Source organism: Neoarius graeffei, chromosome 3 (genome assembly GCF_027579695.1).
Source record: "Neoarius graeffei isolate fNeoGra1 chromosome 3, fNeoGra1.pri, whole genome shotgun sequence".
Taxonomy (NCBI): domain Eukaryota; kingdom Metazoa; phylum Chordata; class Actinopteri; order Siluriformes; family Ariidae; genus Neoarius; species Neoarius graeffei.
Window position 1 is genome coordinate 77,715,451 of NC_083571.1, and position 23,407 is coordinate 77,738,857.

Genomic DNA, 23,407 nt, shown 5'->3' on the forward strand with positions numbered 1-23,407 from the left:
GAAGATGTCTGTTTAATGACAAGTGGTTGTGGGATGACAAATACCCCCAAAATAAGGAGAAGACTCGTTTGCGATAAAAAGCGCTGGATCGCACAAATGTGTTTAAAGCCGGTACCGCAGCGCTGGGGACACGGCGGACTGGGAAACTGGCTTTTCACGGACACGAGGCGCGCGCGTGTGTGTGATAGAGGTCAAGCGCTCCGGAGTGAAACGCAGGGGGGTTCGCGCATGCGCACACGAGTCAGGTGGAAAATGGGACTTATAGGACATACTACTACTACTAATAATAATAATAATAACGATTAGCATTATTTTTTTACGTAATTAACATTGTTTATTGTACTAAGTTTAATATAAATATATAAACAACCTTTATTTCAAAACTCAATTAAAAAGAACTACAGAAAATACAATAATTCTAAATATAATAGGTACAATATAAATAATTTGTACAAAAAGTTTTTAGTTTTATTACCTATCGTCTACAACAGTGTTTTTAATATAATAAGAATAATATTAACAACCACTAATAATAATTAGTAGTAGCAGTAATTATTATTGATTGATTAATAATCATTACTACTTATGAATTAGTGATTAATAAGTACTAGGGATTATTAAATGTTATAAAATTAAGTTATTAAAAATTATTACAAATAATTATTAAAAAGTAGTAATTGGTAGAATACAAACAAATACTCATGGATTATAGATATTTTTTTAAATAGTGAACATTGATATAAAATAACTGTACTACTACTACTTAATAATAATAATAATAATAATAATAATAATAATAATAATAATAATAATAATAAACAATAGTACTAGTAATACTTTTTGTTATTATTATTATTATTATCAGTACAATTGTTACATCAATGTTCATTATTAAAAACAAATTATCTATAATCCATGAATAATTGTTTATCAATAATAATAAGTTACTACTTTTTTAATAATAATTTTAACTAATCTTTAACTCAATTTTATAGCATTTTAATAATCACTACTTATTAATTAGTATAATTAAGTAGTAGTTAATAATAATTACTACTTATTAATTATTAAATTACATTTTAATAATCACTGCTTATTAATTAAGTAGTAATTAATAATACTGAATTATAATTGCTACTCAATTATTAATATAGCTAATAAGTAGTGATTATTAAAATGTTATAAAATTGAGGGTTTTTTTAATTATTATTAAAAAGTATTATTATTATTATTATTATCTCATCTCATTATCTCTAGCTGCTTTATCCTTCTACAGGGTCGCAGGCAAGCTGGAGCCTATCCCAGCTGACTACAGGCGAAAGGCGGGGTACACCCTGGACAAGTCGCCAGGTCATCACAGGGCTGACACATAGAGACAAACAACCATTCACACTCACATTCACACCTACGGTCAATTTAGAGTCACCAGTTAACCTAACCTGCATGTCTTTGGACTGTGGGGGAAACCGGAGCACCCGGAGGAAACCCACGCGGACACGGGGAGAACATGAAAACTCCGCACAGAAAGGCCCTCGCCGGCCCCGGGGCTCGAACCCAGGACCTTCTTGCTGTGAGGTGACAGCGCTAACCACTACGCCACCGTGCTGCCTATTATTATTATTAGTAGTAGTAGTAGTAGTACAAACAATTATTCATGGATTATAGATAATAATTAATGATTATTTTTGAATAATGAACATTGATATAACAATTGCACTGATGATAATTAATTTACAGTTATTACAACACATTGATTAATATTGATAATAATGGTTATGAAAAGTGACAGTTGTTTTTCTGTGTTTAATGTAACGCTCTGATGCGTTTATGTATGACTGCATAAACAGGTTTATGCTGTTACCTGCTATAATGCAGAAGATACTCGAGAGCTTCCTCAGCCAGCTGTATACTGTACGACACTCAGACTGATTTTGCTGTCAGACACAAAATCACACATCATCAAAGATAATCTTTGGGGATTGAAATAATGCCGGCTGTTTATATTGTCTGTTTGAGTGTTTAGTCTGTGTGTAGTTCTTATCTAGTGTTTACACTGTTTATATTGTCTGAGTGTTTAGTCTATGTCTTGTTTTATCTAGTGCTTATACTGTTATACTGTTATATTGTTTGTCTGAGTGTTTAGTCTATGTCTAGTTCCTATCTAGAGTGTTTATACTGTTTATATTGTTGTTGTTTTTTTTCAATTATTCTATTTTTATTTATTGCATTGCTTGTTTGCACCGTGGGTCAGAGAGGACTGAAATTTCATCTGTGCTGTATGTCGAGCATGTATAGCATATCTGACAATAAAGTTGACTTGACTTGTTCAGCTGGTTCTACTTGCCGTTTATTGTTTTCATTTTTGAAATGATTCATGGTGTTTTCTCCAGTAAACACCAGTCTTCTCCTTGCTGCTACAGTAGTTCTGCAGACCCAAAACACACGACTTTGCTTCAGCTGTTTGCATGTCTAACAGTTGCCATTGATGCACCCTGTTGTTCATCAATTGTGTGCATTCTTCTTAAAGTTAGTAAAAAAAAAAAAAACTATTGCAGAAAACAGTTTTAAGTTGTCGTATTTATCATTTTCTTTGCCATGGTACAGTCTTAATTTTTCCATTTAGAGGTCTTGAAAATGTCTTAAAAGTCTTTAAATTTGTACTTGAAAAATGTGCAGATACCCTGTTAACCTGGCTGAAAAGTAAATAAGGTCTATATAAGAGTAAAATGATTACTTTTCTGCAGACAAGGACGGCTGTTATTAGGACAAAAATCAAACTGCAACTCCTTGCATCCAATTAGTTTTTTTGTTCAAGAGTTGGACTTCTGTGTTTCTATGACAAAGTCTTAATTGTGTCTCTGTGTTTAAGAGAAAGATGGCACTTCAGATCAGGAGCTTGGTGGAGGATTGCTCCAGATACCTGAAGGCGTTTGAGCTGTATCTAGAGCGCTCATCTGACCACCAGAGTGTGAGAGGCTTCATCCAAAGCACACTTCCAGACATCCTGACCACATACAGGTATGTGCACACAAACATGCGCACGCACACACACGGGTCACAGTTACAGGTCACAGCATATGAGGGAGGGGAATCGAATCATACAACATGTGCTGTAACTTTAGTTTCATCAACTTCTTAATAAGCTCTTCCGAAAGTGAACGTTCGTTAATTTTAACGTGTATTAGTGTGTATTCTACAGCATGTTATTTTGTGTGTGCCGTTCTCACTTTTGCTTCGTGTTGCACGTCAGATCAAATTTATTTGTATTGCACTTTAAATAATAGACATTGGTATTTGTGTTTCCTGTATCAACTTGACACAACTCAGCCAGATGTTTACTTACAGTGAAAATGGTTTAAACAGGGAAGTCTTGTTGCATGATTAACAATAAAATAATACAAACATCCAATTATACCTAATACATTATCATTTCCTGAGTAACAGCTCATGCACAGGGACTTGTACAGCAGATGTTCCACACAAACGGATTAGAAAATGTGTGATCATTGATATGGTTAACCTTTCTATAAGATATTTAACATGTATGGAAGGAGTCTTCAGTGTTGGCTTTTTGTCACTGTAAGAAGTAAAGCTGCAAGTTTGAATTTTCTGAATTTAAGCTGCAACTTTAAGTCTTAGGAAAGGTTTGAGTGTGCTAATTTTCAATGATCATATTAAGTGAAGTGCTTCTAAACTGTAGTTAAAACAAAGTATTGAGAATGGACGAAATTCAAAGATACTGCACACAGTCAATCAGCGCGGAATACCTTTCTCTGACATCAGCTGTGAACTTAGGTCAAGTTCAGGGCCATGAGCTTGCATGGACTGTATTGATTACCTGCTTATAGGCTACAAAACACATGCATGTTGATTCTAGCTTCATACTGTAGGCAGGGATGGCACTAGGATTTTTCGTTCTGGGTCCCAGCACCCACATGACTGGCTAAATTGAGGTCCCTGGCATTTTTTGAACCTGGAACAGAATATAGAAGACTTTCAGTGATGTCAAAGATTTTTGTTTATCATGCAGCATCTGCCATACTGCCAGTGCAAACAAAGATACAGCCGTGACAGTTAATAATGAAAATCAAGATGACTGCAGTCAGTACAATCTCATCTCATTATCTGTAGCCGCTTTATCCTGTTCTACAGGGTCGCAGGCAAGCTGGAGCCTATCCCAGCTGACTACGGGCGAAAGGCAGGGTACACCCTGGACAAGTCGCCAGGTCATCACAGGGCTGACACATAGACACAGACAACCATCAGTACAATCTCTCTGAAACAATTAAAAATTTATTTTACAGTATACCAGCAGATCGCATTATGTTCAAAAGCTGAAACATGCAGCAATCACAGATCCATATAATTTGCGCACAAATGTATTATTTATTCTGCACTCTGCTCTCTTGCTCTTGTGTGTGTGTGTGTGTGTGTGTGTGTGTGTGTGTGTGTGTGTGTGTGTATACCGTATATATGCACACGCATGCACATTCACTGCTCCAGATGGGTTTAATACAGAGGAATTTCCCTGTGCTTGAGTTTACATGTGACAAAAATAAAAAAATAAAGGTTTCTTATTCTTAATTTACCCACAAATGTATTTATTCCACTTGAAAAGTGTTTGGCAAACCAGCTACCAGATTTGGGACACTACGACTTCCTGAACTACTTAGTGTTTGGACTTCTAAACATACCAGAGATGCTAAAGGCAGACAAAAGTACAGATGCCTAACAGTATTTCAAGGCAGATTTCATACTGGAATGTTATGGGAAATTCCTGATGAAGAAAAATACCTTATTATGACAAAGGTAAGCTCAAATGTGGACCGATAACAGTACTAAACAAGCCAGATCCAAAAGCTTGCATATTTTATGGTGTTTAGCCTCATGTTGAAGAAGAGTTAAATCAGGAAATGGTACCAGTGTTATGATAAACAATTTAATTTAATATTTTTTTTCTCTCTCTCTCTCTCTCTCTCTCTCTCTCTCTCTCTCTCTCTCAGTGTTGGAGCAGGAAAATCCACACTGAATATAATGGGAGTAGGATGTGGATCAGGTACAAATATTCTATTATATAATATATTATTGTAGTTCTATCACTGTCTAAACATGTGACACATCTCATTGGCAGGCGAGATTGACATGGAAATCCTCACACAGCTGCATGCAAAATATTCTGGGGCCAGGGTGGAGTACGAAGTAGTGGAACCCAATAGGGACATGCTGGATAAATATAAAGGTTACACACTCACATCTGGTCATTATTATTCTTCATCTGGGTCATTATGTGTCCAACATGCGAGCAGTGTTGGACACATAATGCCTCAACTAGGGTTTAATACAACATATATTAAACATTTACACACATTTATCATGTTATCACCCAGATAAGGATGGGTTCCCTTTTGAGTCTGGTTCCTCTCAAGGTTTCTTTCTCATGTTGTCTGAGGGAGTTTTTCCTTGCCACTGTCACCTCAGACTTGCTCGATAGGGATGAATAAAATTAGTTCATATGTTTAAAGTCTTTATTTTTCTGTAAAGCTGCTTTGCGACAATGTCTGTTGTTAAAAGCGCTATGCAAATAAACTGACTTGACATTTACAGGACTATAGAGTATGTGTATGAGGTTAGGGTAAATACTGTAGAGGTTAGGAGTAGGGTATATGCTATAGGGTTTAGGGCAGGGATGTTCAATCTTATCCACAAAAGAGTCAGTGTGGCCGCAGGCTTTCATTCCAGCCAAATAGGAGGTATAGTTGATTGAACACCAAGATGAACTGATTAAACAAGTGAAATCAAGTGTGACTTCTGCTTGGTTTGAATGAAAGCCTGCAGTCACATCAGCCCTTTATGGATGACACTGATGGTGTAGGCTATAGCATGGTTTTCCCTAAAGCGTTTTAGCGTATCGGGCCCGATACGCTTGCTCTGCCTGCCGATACGCTTAGTCGCTTTAGTTAAAATCCGATACGCTTAGATTTATACCGATACGTTAAAATTTCCTACCGACAAGTAACTAGATACATAGGAGAGCAAATAACAGATCCATTTACATACTGATTGATATTTGTGTTAAACAAGCGGTCTTTTTTTCCAATGTTTGTGTTGATTCTGTCAAAGTAATATGTCCGCGTGGTATGATGTAAACAAACTAATCTGTTGGCTGTGTCAAGATCACGTGTTCAAACCGTCCAATAAAAATATCGAAAGAAAACGTCAAATATCCCGGAAGTTTCCAATTCATTATAAGCGATCTCATTGGCTGCCGATGTTGTCCCCCACCAGACGAACAAAGCCGACTGACTTTAATAAGCTAGGAGAAGACTCGCTGGACAATTTGATCCACATCAGCATGGATGACAGTGAGATGGACTATGAGAGGGCTGCCCAACATTGGGCCAAACAAAAGCCAAGGAAAATTAATCTGCTTTAAAGGAGTAGAAAACTTTAATTCATTAGTTTGGGTTTGCAGAAAGATTATGTACTTATAAACACTCTCACGAAGTGAAGTTGTCCAAATGTGTCAAATATAGCATAATTTCAAATAATAATCATAAGCATTTTTGGCAGTGTGATGTCCCTGGGATCCATTTAACAAAAGAAGGCTCCGGATTATTCTTTTGTTAAAGGGTCACAGTGACATCACACTGCCAAATATGCTTATCATTATTATTCGAAATTATGCTACATTTGACACTTATTAACAAATTCCCTTCATGAATGTTTTTATAAATACATAATCTTTCTGCAAACTTAAATGTATAAATTAAGTTTTCTTTTCTTTTAACCCATAAGGACCCAGTGTTACATGGGTGTAACATGACATTTGATGGTCTAGAATTTTCCATGTAAACTGCTATCTGTATTTTTTTTTTTCATTAAGTCCCAGTATGACACCTGTATAACGTCCTGGGTGGTCATGTGTCCAGTCATGTGACTTTTATTTGGTGAAAAAAACCATTCCAATAATGGCTGACAGTAGGGGGAGACATGCTGGTCAGAGCAGCTCATGCTAAAAAGTATTTTTTTCATTTTTAAGGTAAGTTTAGAGTCATTTAACAATTGTAATGAAAATATAAGACATGCTGTTGTAAATATTTGGTGTCAGAATTATGTTTACTGTGTGTTTTCATATAGAACAGGTAATAAAAATATCGTTGTGACATATATGTAACATAGGGACTTCAGCCTCAAAACCGCAGTGAAAAAAACGATGTGACGTATGTCACATTTAGGCAAATATCATAGTATTTTCAGTTAATATGATGATGTTAAAGTAAGAAACTATTTTGTCTTAACTTGACAACATATTGAAACAAAAATATTACAATCATCATGTTTTACTCAAGAAGAATTAGCATGTAATGCTAACACAAATACCAATAAAATGCATGAGGAATACTTTTCAACCATCAGCACATACAATTAACAATACAATAGTAATAGATCAATATCAATTAATTAATAACCATCAATAACAATAATAATATAGCAATAACAATAACACATACTAAATATTTTTCTACTTTCAGCCTCATTGAAATGTTTTGTCATGTGTTTTGGCATGTATTTGTGGACCTAAAAAAAGCATTCGATACCATTGATCACAGTATATTATTAAGTAAACTAGAAAAGTGTGGTGTTGGGGGAGTTGGGTGGAGCTGGTTGTCGAGCTATTTAAGAAACAGGCAACAGTTTGTGCAGATAGGTGACCATAAATCTGATTTCATGAACATTGCATGTGGGGTACCACAGGGGTCAATATTAGGTCCGAAATTATTCATATTATATATCAATGACATATGTAGAGTTTCACAAGTACTGAAATTTGTTTTGTTTACAGACGACACCAGTATTTTTTGTTCCAGTGAGAATTTGCAGCAAACTTTGGAGACAATCACAACTGAAATAAATAAACTAAAACTATGGTTTGACAAAAATAAATTATCATTAAATCTAAGCAAAACAAAGATGATGTTGTTTGGGAGACACAAAATAGATTGTAATGTAGATTTGATAATAGACAATACTAAGATAGAAATGGTACAGGAAATTAAATTTCTTGGTGTGATTTTGGATCATAAAGTCTGCTGGAAACCTCATATAGGATACATACGAGCAAAACTGGCAAAGTGCTCGGCAATTCTGTGGAAAACAAAACATATTCTTGATTGCAAATCTTTGCGTACTCTATATTACTCGTTATTTTTGCCATATCTGACTTACTGTGTCGAAGTCTGGGGAAACACCTACAAAACCACCCTGCAGCCGATAGGTACAATACAGAAAAGAGCGATAAAGACAATAAACACCTATAACAAGCGTTTTGCACTTTTTGTTAAGCAACTGTGTTTTTGATTTGAAAACTGGATTCTGTTCATTAGTATTCCAGAGTTACACTCAGTTTTTTCAAAGACCTCTAACATGAGGTACCGTTTGTGTTCAGTTTACATTTTTGTGCAATTATACAAGAAAAATGCAAATATATGCAAGGTATACAAGTCTACATTTTTGTTTATTACTGAAGTGAAGATGTACAATTATAATGTTATGTTGATGCAAATAAAAAGGCAGCTTATTTGGTTTCAGCTATCAGTTGCATTCATTCACATTAGTAAAATAAATTTATCTTAAAGACCCAATGTGACATATATGTCACATTTCAGATCTACATGAAGGAAGGGTGCCATTGAGAAAAAAAAAAACGCTAGAATTGTGTTCTACAGGGTCTATTTAGTCTGTGTTACGTCCCCCATAATTTTCCTTAAAGGTGTTATGGGTCTGGGTCTTTATGGCTTAAATATGTTTTAATCTTAATCTAGTCCATTTAATAAAGTGCCAAAATTTAAACTTTATAATATGCAGTTGCCTTACTTTTCAGTGCATCTTAGTTATACATATATTATGGTAATTGCATCAGAAACATTCTAAATCATTACAGTTATAGTAATACAGCAACTTATTTTAAGGTGGCAGTTCTTGGGTTCAGATCCCTTTGTGATCAACAGGAGGCCATGATGATCGATTCTCTTCATTGGATTGCATAAGCTGGAGCAAACCACTGTTCATATTTTCATGCACATTTTTGTTACAACACTACTTGATCATAGATAATTAAGTGCAAGGTATCCCCGTAGATTTTCAAATCTATCGTATATGTAAGTAATCTATAACAAAACAGTTTAACTTGCATGTTGAACTTTAAGGTGAAATTTCAAATGTGTATACATTAATACTATTTAGGTCAGAAATCATTGAAGCACTGTTAAAATCTATCCTATAATCATGTATCTAAAACCTCTCAGAGACCCTGAAAATGCACCTGAGAGCATCTATTTTCAAAAAATTTTCCGGGGGGGGGGCATGCCCCCGGACCCCCCAGTTTCACTTTGCGCCATTGGCGCTCAATTGTCTGTGTTTTATCATGCCAGAATTTAGGGCTTTAATTTTTTTCTGGGGAAAACACTGCTATAGGGTGTAGGGTGCTATAGGGGGTGTGCACTACAGGGTGTAGGTTGTGCACGCTGTAGTGTGTGTGTGCACTGCGGTAGGCTGTGTGTGCGGTAGGCTGTAGGGTGGGCACTCTAGGGTATGCACTGCAGGGTATTGGGTGTGTGCATGCAGTAGGCTGTAGGGTGGGCACTATAGGGTGTGTGCTATAGGGCCTAGATCACCAGTAGGCGGACTGTGGTCCAAATCTGGACCCAGACGCTGTTCAATACGGACCCAGACCTATTATTAGATTCTAATCGACCATTTCTATTTTCATCTATGCAACTTTTCTTGCATTTATGGTAGTCTTATTTTAAGTCGCGCAGCTTTTCACGTCTTTGCGGCAGTCAGTGTATAGATACAGTCAGCATATCTGGGAACACCCACAGAACGTCTCATCCTTTCTTTCCGTGGGGAAAACAAACTATTTACAACCATGCCGAAGAGTCGCCGTGTGGCTTCCTGCACGCAGAACAAACTGAAAAATCCAGAACTGAAATTTTTTAGAATTCCAAATCAAGTGACAGAACCAAATACGAATTTTTAATTAATTGTTCCAAGTCAAGTGAACTACCATGATTAGCAGAAGTTTACCAACCTGAGTAATTTCATAACATGTTTTACAGCAACATGACAATGGTAGCTTCCTAGTTCCCGCCATTTAAAATGTACTGCCTGCACTTCCCTGTTCATTACTGTGTATTAAACTGTCTTGCTGTAGGTTTAAAAAAGGATGATAAAACTCACCCGGACTACACACCCTTGCTGTTCCCCAGTAGAGAAACACAAACTTCAGCAGCCACAAAATTAAGATGGCTAGTCTATTTCATCATTGCATACATGGATACAGGGTGATGCTATTATGATTAGTTTACTTAATCATACCTACGGTAGCCTAAATATGGTAAATAGTATAAGTGTCTTTTACCAGGTAATTCAACAAAGTAGCAAAACAAATGTCTGGAAATGACACTTCAGGCCATTTGGTTGAATCATTTATGGAGTCTTTCATCAAATACGGACAATTCAATCCAATCCAGCTTTGTTCAGTTTTTGGATGTATCTGTCCCTTTCAACTGACAGCAAGCCCTCTATGACACCTTTGGAGTTTAAAAACCGCACTTCCCCCATAGACAGTATGGCTTTCCTAGGATGGGGGAAAGGATTGTTTCCCCCCCCACACACTGAGTCCAACCCCAAAACTATGACTAGACTCACTGAGCTCAGCGTAAAAATCTGGAGAGCTCATAGGCTTGTCAGAGTGAAGCCATCTGGCTGCCATCTTACCATTCACATCGCGGAGCAGAACAGTCATTTAGGCTACTGGAAGCTACACAAAACTGGACAATTTATTCATGTAGTTGGTGAGAAAAATTACAAGAAAAATGCCTGCATGTGCAGCAGTGAACGGTACAAACCGTCAAGTCAGAGGTTGTGGACAGACATTTCACCTGTGAGTATTGATAGTGTGTGATCATTTATACATGTGTTTGTACAGTGCCATTTGCTTGGACCCACCATAGCATTTTATGATGGTTTGCAAGAATGAAAGAAAAAAATAACAGAAAATCTGTCTCATCGTCTTGTCTGTTTTTGCTGAAAATCTGACATTGATATCAGGGATGAACACTGTGACTGTGTCAGATTTTCGATGGAAATGTCCCAGACTGGATCAAAGCCAAAGTCTAGACATGTTTGATATTGAATGTGAGAGCTCAAGCTCAACGGCTCAAATTCAAAAAGAAAAAAAATGAACTGAGTAAATTAGCCTCAGTAGCCTAAATGAAAGAAGGACCATAGTCTTAGGCAGAAATGGCAGTGAGGGATGCAAATAAAGAGATATGTCATTGTTCTAGTTTGGTCAGTAGTTATTTTCATTTACCTAAGGCTAAGCACAATCGACAATGTAGATCTACACATGTCATACCCACTTGCACAAATTGACAAAAGGGGCATGATTGTCTGTTTTAACTACATGATTTTAGTTTAAATTATGCGCAAGTATATTGATAAGTACTCTTAAATCAGGGTTGATCATATTTCTTGGTCAACGGTTTATTTCCCGGACAGCGTCCAATATGTGATTTCCTGTACAAAGAAAACTGAAAATTTCCATAAAAATAATTATAGTAGTAAAAGAGCTGTTCAAAATGCATGTACAACTCAATTTTGTGAAATAACTTAATTATACTGTACTGATATCAAACCTGTTTAGGTTTAGCATTGAAGACACCAGGCCTTGATCATACCACCTTCAGATTTCATATGATGACGGCATCCGAGTTTGAGAGCGACTGGAAGCAGAGAAACCCTGACAGGAAGATGGACTTCATTCACATGATTCAGGTTTGTACATAAACTCAATGGCCAAAGCTTTGTTTAAATAAAATTTCATTGTAGCTCCCTGCTTTCTAAACAACTCGCTTTTCTTTAATCAAATTATATTCTTTGTTATAAATATTGCTAAAGAAACAGGATTAGTTATTTATAAAGCAATGTTTGTTTGTTTTTATTCATTTTAAGGTACTGATAAATGTTCCAGTTTATGCTTTAAAAAAAGTTTTTTTTTTCCTCTGCTAATAAGATTTTTTTTTTATAAAACAATGTGGCACCACAGTGTTGTACTATAGTACTAAGATGCTAAGATGTATTAGCAATTTTAAAGTAACCACTAAAATGTTTTGTGGCACCTGATGATTGGTCTCATTTGTGTCACTCCAAAGATGCTGTACTATGTGAAGGATCCAGAGATGACAGTTTCCTTCTTCCGAAGCTTACTGCGCAAAGATGGCAAACTTCTCATCATCCTGGTCTCAGGTACACACACCACATTGACAGATTTATTTTTTTGTATGAACTCATGAGGTACAAGGTGAATAAAAATAACATACAGGGCAGGTATTGCAGAGCTAGCTAGCTAATTCATTGCTCCCCCTGCAGGAGATAGTGGGTGGAGTGGTTTATGGAGACACTACCATGATCGGGTGCACAGCAGTCATGTCACAGCTGCAGACATCAAAAGCTTCTTAGATGCCAAAGAAATCCCTTACAAGAGCTACAGTTTTGTGTCCACTTTTGACATCACTGAGTGTTTCACAACCAGAGATGAGAAAGAAGAACTGATGCTGGATTTTCTGACGGAGATACCAGAGTTTAGTAAGAGTACTTCACCAGAGCTGAAGGCTAGAGTGCTGGAGATCCTCAAACGCCCAGAGTGCAGCCAAGAGGTGAATGGCAGGATCATGTTCAACAACAACATGGAAGCCTTGGTGATTGACCAGTAACTCTTAAAGAGAGATGTGGTTCTACATTTGGACTGTATTGAAATTGTTACATTTTATGATGTTTTATTCTTTACAACCAAAGATAACTCTCTTATGCTAAACCTTCAGCCTTAATATCTACTGTTTAATAGGGCTGTCAAACAATTAAAAAATTTAATCGCGATTAATCTCAGAATTTCAAAAAGTTAATCGCGATTAATCGCATTTTTTTAAATCTATGTAAATGAATAAGGCTTTTAAAGTGAAATGTTACAATTAAAATGGTGAACACATTTTATGCTTAAAGTACCTGTTAAAAACTGCTGGGACAAGAGAAAATGGTAAGGGAGTTTATTCACTCACATACCAGGCAGTACTGAACATACAAAACACAAAATTGGATTTTGTGATGGATTAGGGAGCTGTAGTCTCAAATATAAAACATGTAGTCACATACTACTGTGCCTCAGTTCAGACATGTGTGACAAAAGAAAATAAAAATGAAATAAAACTTCAATTGTGCTGGAGTTGTATTCAGTCACAGCCTATAGGGGTTCACAGTTTGTGTGAAGTTGGCACCCCATATGTTGAAAATTTGAATAAAAACCTTTTCATTCGTTTGTGCACGATTGTGCAGGCAAAATGAGCGTTTGTGCACAAACCGTCTTTAAGATATTCAGGGATGTGATTTGGGGCTGGTGAAATTATTTGAAAATTTTAGCCGGGGGTCTGGAGGCCGCAGGCCCCCAGCTGGCCCAGGGCAGCACCCTGGTGGGGGGACAAGGGGGGAAGCCCCTCGAAGCTCCTGGGTTTTAGGGTTTTCTGACTTAAAAATTGTACTAAAATGGCAAGCAAACACACAAGAAAAAACTTGTCATGATTAACAAATTCAAGCCAATTTAATGGTCAACATGCAACTCTGACACACTCTCGCTCACTCTCTATCTCACTCGCGCACACACTCTTTCACTCTCTCTCGCGCGCGCACTCTCTCTCTCGCGCGCACTCTCGCTCTCACTCTCTCTCGCGCGCGCTCTCTCTCACGCGCACTCTCTCACTCTCTCTCGCGCGCACTCTCTCACTCTCGCGCGCGCACTCTCTCTCTCACGCGCTCTCTCGCTCTCGCTCGCTCTCACTCTCTCGCGCGCGCTCTCTCTCTCACTCTCTCTCGCGCGCGCACTCTCTCTCTCACTCTCTCTCGCGCGCGCACTCTCTCACTCTCTCGCGCACTCTCACTCTCTCTCGCGCGCGCACTCTCTCACTCTCTCTCGCTCTCTTTCGCGCGCGCACTCTCTCTCTCTCTCTCTCTCGCGCGCGCGCGCACTCTCTCTCTCACTCGCGCGCGCGCACTTTACGCTCGATCACGGAGGCTGCCATCTTTCAACTCTGTTTGAAGCGAACTTACGTACAGCTATCCAACAAGCGCGTTTATTGGTTGTTACAGAGCGATGGGCCAATCACGTACCTCGTTTCATCTCAATGACGTAATTACGTCAATGAGATGAAACGAGGTACGTGATTGGCCCATCGCTTTGTAACAACCAATGAATGCGCTCGCTTCAAACAAAGGCAAGGCAAGGCAAGTTTATTTATATAGCACATTTCATACACAATGGCAGTTCAGTGTGCTTTACAGAAGTAAAAACAAAAACAGTAAATAATAGAGAAATAAAATTACATAAAATAATTTTATCTTTATTCTAAAATAATTAATTAAAAGAATTAAAAGAATTAAAAGAAAATAATAAGAATTAAACAATAGTAGAAATAAAATATTAAAATGCCAAAAAGAAAAAGGAGAAAAAGAAAGAGAAAGGGAAAAAAACTAGCAGAATAAAATAGAATAAAGTTAAAGTAAATTTAAAACATGCAGAGAAAGTAAAGATTATAAAAAATGTAAAAATATTAATTATTTAACAGAAAGCATCTGAAAACAACTTGGTCTTTAACCTAGATTTGAAGCTGCCAACAGCAGGAGCATTTTTAATGTCCTCTGGCAGTTGGTTCCATAGCTGTACTGCATAGTAGCTAAAAGCTGCTTCACCACACTTTGTTTTAACAACTGGTTTTAATAGTAAATTTTTCTGTTGCGATCTGGTAGATCTGATTGGGTTAGGTCGCTGCAACATATCAGAGAGGTAATTGGGCCCTGTACCATTTAGAGATTTGTACACCAGCAGCAATGCTTTAAAGTCAATTCTGTAGCTTACTGGAAGCCAGTGAAGGGACCTTAGAATTGGAGTAATGTGCTCTGTTCTTTTTGTTCGTGTGAGAACCCTAGCCGCTGCATTTTGAACCAGCTGAAGTCGTTTGATGGTCTTTTTTGGCAGGCCTGTGAAAAGGCCATTGCAGTAATCAACCCTACTAGAGATGAAGGCATGTATTAGTTTTTCCAGATCATGTTTTGACATAAGTCCTCTTAGTTTGGAAATGTTTTTTAGGTGATAAAATGCCGTTTTAGTGATTGCTTTCATGTGACTGTCAAAGTTTAGCTCGCTGTCAATGAAAACACCAAGATTTTTAACCATTTCTTTAGTTTTAATCCCTTTTGTGTCAAGAATAGTGGTAATCCTGAGTCTTTCATCTTTTTTTCCAAATAGAATTACTTCTGTTTTATCTGTGTTCAGCTGAAGAAAATTTTGTGACATCCAGCTATTGATTTGATCGATACACTGGTAGAGACATTCAAGGGGGGCATAATCATTTGGTGATAGAGCAAAATAAATTTGGGTATCATCTGCATAGCAGTGATACAAAATTGAATTTTTATTGATAATTTGCCCAAGTGGGAGCATATAAAGGTTGAAAAGTAATGGTCCAAGAATCGACCCCTGGGGGACACCACAGGTCAAGGGCATTGACGTTGAGGAACAATTTCCCAGGGTAACAAAGAAGCTTCTATCTTTTAAGTATGATTTTAACCAATTGATAACTTTACCAGTCAATCCAACCCAGTGTTCAAGTCGATATAGCAGTATGTTGTGATCAACAGTATCAAAAGCTGCACTGAGGTCCAGTAATACCAGGACCGATGTTTTGCCTGCATCAGTATTAAGACGTATGTCATTTATAACTTTAATCAGCGCTGTTTCAGTGCTATGATTGGCACGAAATCCTGACTGAAAATTATCAAAACGGCTGTTTGATATCAAGAAGGCAGTTAATTGATTGAAGACAATTTTTTCCAGGATTTTCCCGATGAATGGTAGATTTGATATTGGCCTGTAATTATTTAACACTGAAGGATCCAGATTATTTTTTTTAAGAAGGGGCTTTACAACAGCTTTTTTTAGGGACACAGGAACAACACCAGTCTCCAAGGATGTATTTATAATTTGAAGCACATCTGTAATTATAAGATGAAGAACAGACTTAAAAAAGTTGGTGGGCAGAATGTCCAGTTCAGATGTTGAGGAACTGAGATTTTGTACAGTTTTTTCAAGAGTCTCATAATCAATTAAACAAAATTCTGACATTGTGTTAAAGTTATCTATCTGTGTCATTGGTGATTGCAGTTTTTCAATTTTTTGCAACTGAGATATATTATGAGAAATATTCTGCCGTATTTTATCAATTTTACCTTTGAAGAAGGATGCAAACTCATTGCATTTATTAACTGAGAGAAGTTCAGGTGCTAATTGTGGTGGGGGATTAGTTAGCTTCTCTACTGTTGAAAATAGCATACGGGCATTGTTCATATTCCTGCTGATGATATTGGAGAAGAAAGACTGTCTTGCTTTACGAATTTCATAATTATAATTACAAAGCATCTCTTTATGGATTTGATAATGGATGTGAAGTTTAGATTTGCGCCATTTTCTTTCAGTCTTTCTACATTCTCTCTTTAGCAGTTTAACAGCCGGGTACTGCTTGCATGGTGCTTTCTGCTTATCTTTGACTCTTTTGATTTTGAATGGAGCAATATCATCCATAATTTGGGTCATATTTAAATTAAAAAATTCCAGTAAATCATCTACAGAGTCTGACATTTTGGTTGAGTTCTGAGAGAGAGCTTGCTTAAAAAGAGCACGTGTTGTCGTTTATGACTCTCCTGCCTATAGTCGTTGAGCTATTCTGAATGTGAGGAGACATAGAAACTTCAAAGAAAACACAGAAATGATCAGATAAGGCCAGGTCAACAACAGTATAAGAAACAGTAAGACCCTTTGTGATGACGAGGTCAAGAGTATGACCACGAGAGTGGGTCGGCCCCTGTACATGTTGTACTAGGTTAAAGTTATCAATAATTGCAAATAGTTCTTTGGCATAAATGTTATCAGTATTATCTACATGCAAGTTAAAATCCCCAGATATAATAAGACAATCAAACTCTAAGCAAATGACTGATAACAATTCACCAAACTCTTCAAGAAAGACTTTGGCTGAATGTCTCAGAGGCCTGTAAATAGTTAATAATAATATGTTAGGAGAGCATGTAACAAGTGCACATAAGTGTTCAAAGGACATAAAATCACCAAGTGAGGATTGTTTACATTGAAAAGAGACTTTTAATATATTTGCGATCCCTCCACCTTTCCCTTGTCGGGTAACATTCAAAAAATTAAAATTTGGGGGAGCTGCTTCGATAAGGGTGGTAGCACTATTTGCTTGATCCAGCCAGGTTTCGGTTAGAAGCAAAAAATCAAGATTGTGTTTACAAATAAGATCATTAATTAAAAATGACTTGTTTAAAAGTGATCTAATGTTCAAAAGGGCTAGTTTTACAGTAATATTTGGTTGTGCACTCTGATGCTGTTTTAAAACAGGAAGGAGATTAGATTGGTTCACCCCCAGGGTTAAATGTGCTCTATGTTTTCTGTTTCTTATCAACACAGGAATAGTGTCAACATCGGATCCCTGCTTTTTTCTACATCCATTTGCAGGGACCCAGAGTACATCAAACAAGACTTTCTAAATGTTCCATTTGGTTTGAGGGTGAAAGGACTGGAGATGACATGTATCTTTTGGATGGTGAAAAAGATTTGTAGCCAGCTGAAAGTCCTGGACGAACACAATTTTGATGAACTGGGTACACTGCTTGTCGTGACAAATTTGGGCTGGAAAAAGAGAGTGTAGCCATAGGAAGCAATTTTTTCATGCTATTTGGGAAATCCATCCGAGGAGAAGTGGAGTCGTCTGTCCTTGAATGTTGGGAGGCCTGCAAGTCAGATGTTTGTGTGTCCTTGATGACGACTTGCAAAGATGATTGTTTAGGCTTTGTAACTATGTCAGTCTGCGACATCTTATCAACTGTTTTCCTCGGTGCTGGCTGAGAAAAGATTGCAAGTTTGTAGTGGTCTGCTAAGACTTTGGCTCCAATCCAGCTGAGTTCAGTGCTATTTGGCTTGTAGAATTCTTTGCGATTCCAAAAAAGATTAAAATTGTCTATGAAATTCATACCAAATGAAGAACAAGTTTTTCCAAGCCAGGTGTTAAGACTGAAGAGTCGAGAAAAGGCAAAACTTCCTCTCGCTGGGAGTGGGCCACTGATATAAGATTGAATTCCAGTCTTATAGAGCTCAGAAAAAAGTTTTCTGAAATCATCTTGGACAAACAGCTGTTCTCTGAAAACATCGTTTGCTCCCACATGTACAACGATACGCTTAATCGTTTTATGCTCGGACATGAGTTTCAAAATGCTGTCTTTGGTGTCAGAGATGGATGCATTTGGAAGACAACAAATAATCATCTCATAACCTTTTAATTGTCTTACAGTGGAATCACCAAGAACAAGGGTTGTGGGATCAGGTGGTGTTACGAGCTGCTTTTTGCCTCTTCTCACAGCTCTTCGATCTTGGTGCGATCTCTTTTTACTATGTGTTTGTCCACTTGACAAATCCTCTTCCACATCCCTGAGGCATTCAAATTTGTTCTGAAGCTTTATGGGCTGTGGATTTTCCATAGGATTGTAGATCCTATTGTAATTTGTAGAACGAGCTGGTGTTGAAGTAATTACTTTTCTGTTTTTGTTTTTGGGCTTAGCACCCATCATTTGCCAGTTTTCAGTACTCACATTTTGCACAGCTTGAGTTATGAATTCTTCCACTTGGTCTGCAATGTCCTCAGTCTGTCGGAGCGCAATCTCTGCATTCTCAGCCACTGTTTCTGTACTCCTTTCCTGAGATATCGCTTTTAATTCGTCCGTCTTTGGCAGAGCATTAATCTTTGATTCCAGAATATAAATCCTCTGTTCTAATTCCATGCATTTTTTACAGGATTTTTTGCTTCCTGGCATTTAAAAAAAAAAAAAGTGGAAATTAAAATTAAATTAAAAGCTTATAAAGATGAAGAAAAGAGAAAAAACAGTGGAAATTCAATGAGAAAGTAAAGTATAGAAATAAAGATTAAGAAAGCAGGAGCAAAGCAAAGAAGCGTCCTACTCGCTTGAGTAGGAGGAGCAAAAAAAAAAAAAAAACGAAGAGTTGAAAGATGGCAGCCTCCGTGATCGAGGCGTAAAGATGCAAATCCGAGGCTGCCATCTTTCAAACAAAGTCGGAACGAATAGGATACGAATGTGGATTTGAGGGAAAAATCGGAAACATTTTTTTTTTCAAGTTTTGAGGTGAAAAAAGCGGAATTCCGCGAATTCGCGGAAAAATCACATCCCTGGATATTTCACTTTTAAGAGGTTGGTGACCTTAGGTCACTCAGCACCCCATTAACATCCAAATGACTCGAAAATGGTCTGAATCGTTTGTGCATCGTTTGTGCACATTTGTGCAGGCAAAATTAACGTTTGTGCACAAACCGTTTTGATGTTATTTAACTTTTAATTTTTTGAAAGTAGGTCACGCAGCACCCCATTAACATCCAAATGACTCGAAAATGGTCTGAATTGTTTGTGCATCGTTTGTGCACGTTTGTGCAGGCAAAACTAATGTTTGTGCACAAACCGTTTTTATGTAATTTAACTTTTAATTTTTTGAAATTAGGTCACGCAGCACCCCATTAACGTCCAAATGACTCGAAAATGGTCTGAATCGTTTGTGCATCGTTTGTGCACATTTGTGCAGGCAAAATTAACGTTTGTGCACAAACCGTTTTGATGTTATTTAACTTTTAATTTTTTAAAAGTAGGTCACGCAGCACCCCATTAACATCCAAATGACTCGAAAATGGTCTGAATTGTTTGTGCATCGTTTGTGCACGTTTGTGCAGGCAAAACTAATGTTTTTGCACAAACCGTTTTTATGTAATTTAACTTTTAATTTTTTGAAATTAGGTCACGCAGCACCCCATTAACGTCCAAATGACTCGAAAATGGTCTGAATCGTTTGTGCATCGTTTGTGCACGTTCGTGCAGGCAAAATTAACGTTTGTGCACAAACCGTTTTGATGTTATTTAACTTTTAATTTTTTGAAAGTAGGTCACGCAGCACCCCATTAACATCCAAATGACTCGAAAATGGTCTGAATCGTTTGTGCATCGTTTGTGCACGTTTGTGCAGGCAAAATGAGCGTTTGTGCACAAACCGTCTTTAAGATATTTCACTTTTAAGAGTTTGGTGACCTTAGGTCACTCAGCACCCCATTAACATCCAAATGACTCGAAAATGGTCTGAATCGTTTGTGCATCGTTTGTGCACATTTGTGCAGGCAAAATTAACATTTGTGCACAAACCGTTTTGATGTTATTTAACTTTTAATTTTTTGAAAGTAGGTCACTCAGCACCCCATTAACATCCAAATGACTCGAAAATGGTCTGAATCGTTTGTGCATCGTTTGTGCACATTTGTGCAGGCAAAATTAACGTTTGTGCACAAACCGTTTTTATGTAATTTAACTTTTAATTTTTTGAAAGTAGGTCACACAGCACCCCATTAACATCCAAATGACTCGAAAATGGTCTGAATCGTTTGTGCATCGTTTGTGCACATTTGTGCAGGCAAAATTAACGTTTGTGCACAAACCGTTTTGATGTTATTTAACTTTTAATTTTTGAAAGTAGGTCACGCAGCACCCCATTAACATCCAAATGACTCGAAAATGGTCTGAATCGTTTGTGCATCATTTGTGCACGTTTGTGCAGGCAAAATGAGCGTTTGTACACAAACCGTCTTTAAGATATTTCACTTTTAAGAGGTTGGTGACCTTAGGTCAGTCAGCACCCCATTAACATCCAAATGACTCGAAAATGGTCTGAATCGTTTGTGCATCATTTGTGCACATTTGTGCAGGCAAAATTAACGTTTGTGCACAAACCGTTTTGATGTTATTTAACTTTTAATTTTTTGAAATTAGGTCACGCAGCACCCCATTAACGTCCAAATGACTCGAAAATGGTCTGAATCGTTTGTGCATCGTTTGTGCACGTTTGTGCAGGCAAAACTAATGTTTGTGCACAAACCGTTTTTATGTAATTTAACTTTTAATTTTTTGAAATTAGGTCACGCAGCACCCCATTAACGTCCAAATGACTCGAAAATGGTCTGAATCGTTTGTGCATCGTTTGTGCACGTTTGTGCAGGCAAAATTAACGTTTGTGCACAAACCGTTTTGATGTTATTTAACTTTTAATTTTTTGAAAGTAGGTCACGCAGCACCCCATTAACATCCAAATGACTCGAAAATGGTCTGAATCGTTTGTGCATCGTTTGTGCACGTTTGTGCAGGCAAAATGAGCGTTTGTGCACAAACCGTCTTTAAGATATTTCACTTTTAAGAGGTTGGTGACCTTAGGTCACTCAGCACCCCATTAACATCCAAATGACTCGAAAATGGTCTGAATCGTTTGTGCACATTTGTGCAGGCAAAATTAACGTTTGTGCACAAACCGTTTTGATGTTATTTAACTTTTAATTTTTTGAAAGTAGGTCACGCAGCACCCCATTAACATCCAAATGACTCGAAAATGGTCTGAATCGTTTGTGCATCATTTGTGCACGTTTGTGCAGGCAAAATGAGCGTTTGTGCACAAACCGTCTTTAAGATATTTCACTTTTAAGAGGTTGGTGACCTTAGGTCAGTCAGCACCCCATTAACATCCAAATGACTCGAAAATGGTCTGAATCGTTTGTGCATCGTTTGTGCACATTTGTGCAGGCAAAATTAACGTTTGTGCACAAACCGTTTTGATGTTATTTAACTTTTAATTTTTTGAAAGTAGGTCACTCAGCACCCCATTAACATCCAAATGACTCGAAAATGGTCTGAATCGTTTGTGCATCGTTTGTGCACATTTGTGCAGGCAAAATTAACGTTTGTGCACAAACCGTTTTTATGTAATTTAACTTTTAATTTTTTGAAAGTAGGTCACACAGCACCCCATTAACATCCAAATGACTCGAAAATGGTCTGAATCGTTTGTGCATCGTTTGTGCACATTTGTGCAGGCAAAATTAACGTTTGTGCACAAACCGTTTTGATGTTATTTAACTTTTAATTTTTGAAAGTAGGTCACGCAGCACCCCATTAACATCCAAATGACTCGAAAATGGTCTGAATCGTTTGTGCATCATTTGTGCACGTTTGTGCAGGCAAAATGAGCGTTTGTACACAAACCGTCTTTAAGATATTTCACTTTTAAGAGGTTGGTGACCTTAGGTCAGTCAGCACCCCATTAACATCCAAATGACTCGAAAATGGTCTGAATCGTTTGTGCATCATTTGTGCACATTTGTGCAGGCAAAATTAACGTTTGTGCACAAACCGTTTTGATGTTATTTAACTTTTAATTTTTTGAAATTAGGTCACGCAGCACCCCATTAACGTCCAAATGACTCGAAAATGGTCTGAATCGTTTGTGCATCGTTTGTGCACGTTTGTGCAGGCAAAACTAATGTTTGTGCACAAACCGTTTTTATGTAATTTAACTTTTAATTTTTTGAAATTAGGTCACGCAGCACCCCATTAACGTCCAAATGACTCGAAAATGGTCTGAATCGTTTGTGCATCGTTTGTGCACGTTTGTGCAGGCAAAATTAACGTTTGTGCACAAACCGTTTTGATGTTATTTAACTTTTAATTTTTTGAAAGTAGGTCACGCAGCACCCCATTAACATCCAAATGACTCGAAAATGGTCTGAATCGTTTGTGCATCGTTTGTGCACGTTTGTGCAGGCAAAATGAGCGTTTGTGCACAAACCGTCTTTAAGATATTTCACTTTTAAGAGGTTGGTGACCTTAGGTCACTCAGCACCCCATTAACATCCAAATGACTCGAAAATGGTCTGAATCGTTTGTGCACATTTGTGCAGGCAAAATTAACGTTTGTGCACAAACCGTTTTGATGTTATTTAACTTTTAATTTTTTGAAAGTAGGTCACGCAGCACCCCATTAACATCCAAATGACTCGAAAATGGTCTGAATCGTTTGTGCATCATTTGTGCACGTTTGTGCAGGCAAAATGAGCGTTTGTGCACAAACCGTCTTTAAGATATTTCACTTTTAAGAGGTTGGTGACCTTAGGTCAGTCAGCACCCCATTAACATCCAAATGACTCGAAAATGGTCTGAATCGTTTGTGCATCGTTTGTGCACATTTGTGCAGGCAAAATTAACGTTTGTGCACAAACCGTTTTGATGTTATTTAACTTTTAATTTTTTGAAATTAGGTCACGCAGCACCCCATTAACGTCCAAATGACTCGAAAATGGTCTGAATCGTTTGTGCATCGTTTGTGCACGTTTGTGCAGGCAAAACTAATGTTTGT

General features: G+C 37.4%; 1 protein-coding gene across 3 annotated transcripts in view; it reads left to right on the plus strand.

Moving 5' to 3' along the window:
* LOC132883587 (histamine N-methyltransferase-like) overlaps window positions 1–12,821 on the plus strand; it is a 73,242-nt gene extending 60,421 nt beyond the window's left edge. For 2 of the 3 annotated variants that reach the window (XM_060917381.1, XM_060917382.1), the window contains exons 2-7: window positions 2,870–3,018; window positions 5,004–5,056; window positions 5,132–5,239; window positions 11,708–11,838; window positions 12,216–12,309; window positions 12,433–12,820. In XM_060917381.1, coding sequence (XP_060773364.1) covers window positions 2,870–3,018; window positions 5,004–5,056; window positions 5,132–5,239; window positions 11,708–11,838; window positions 12,216–12,309; window positions 12,433–12,776 — 879 coding nt within the window. In that variant the 3' untranslated portion in view covers window positions 12,777–12,820. Of the gene's footprint in view, window positions 1–2,869; window positions 3,019–5,003; window positions 5,057–5,131; window positions 5,240–11,707; window positions 11,839–12,215; window positions 12,310–12,432 lie in introns of all 3 variants that reach the window. The other variant, XM_060917380.1, reaches the window with a different exon arrangement.
* Window positions 12,822–23,407: the final 10,586 nt, after the last annotated feature.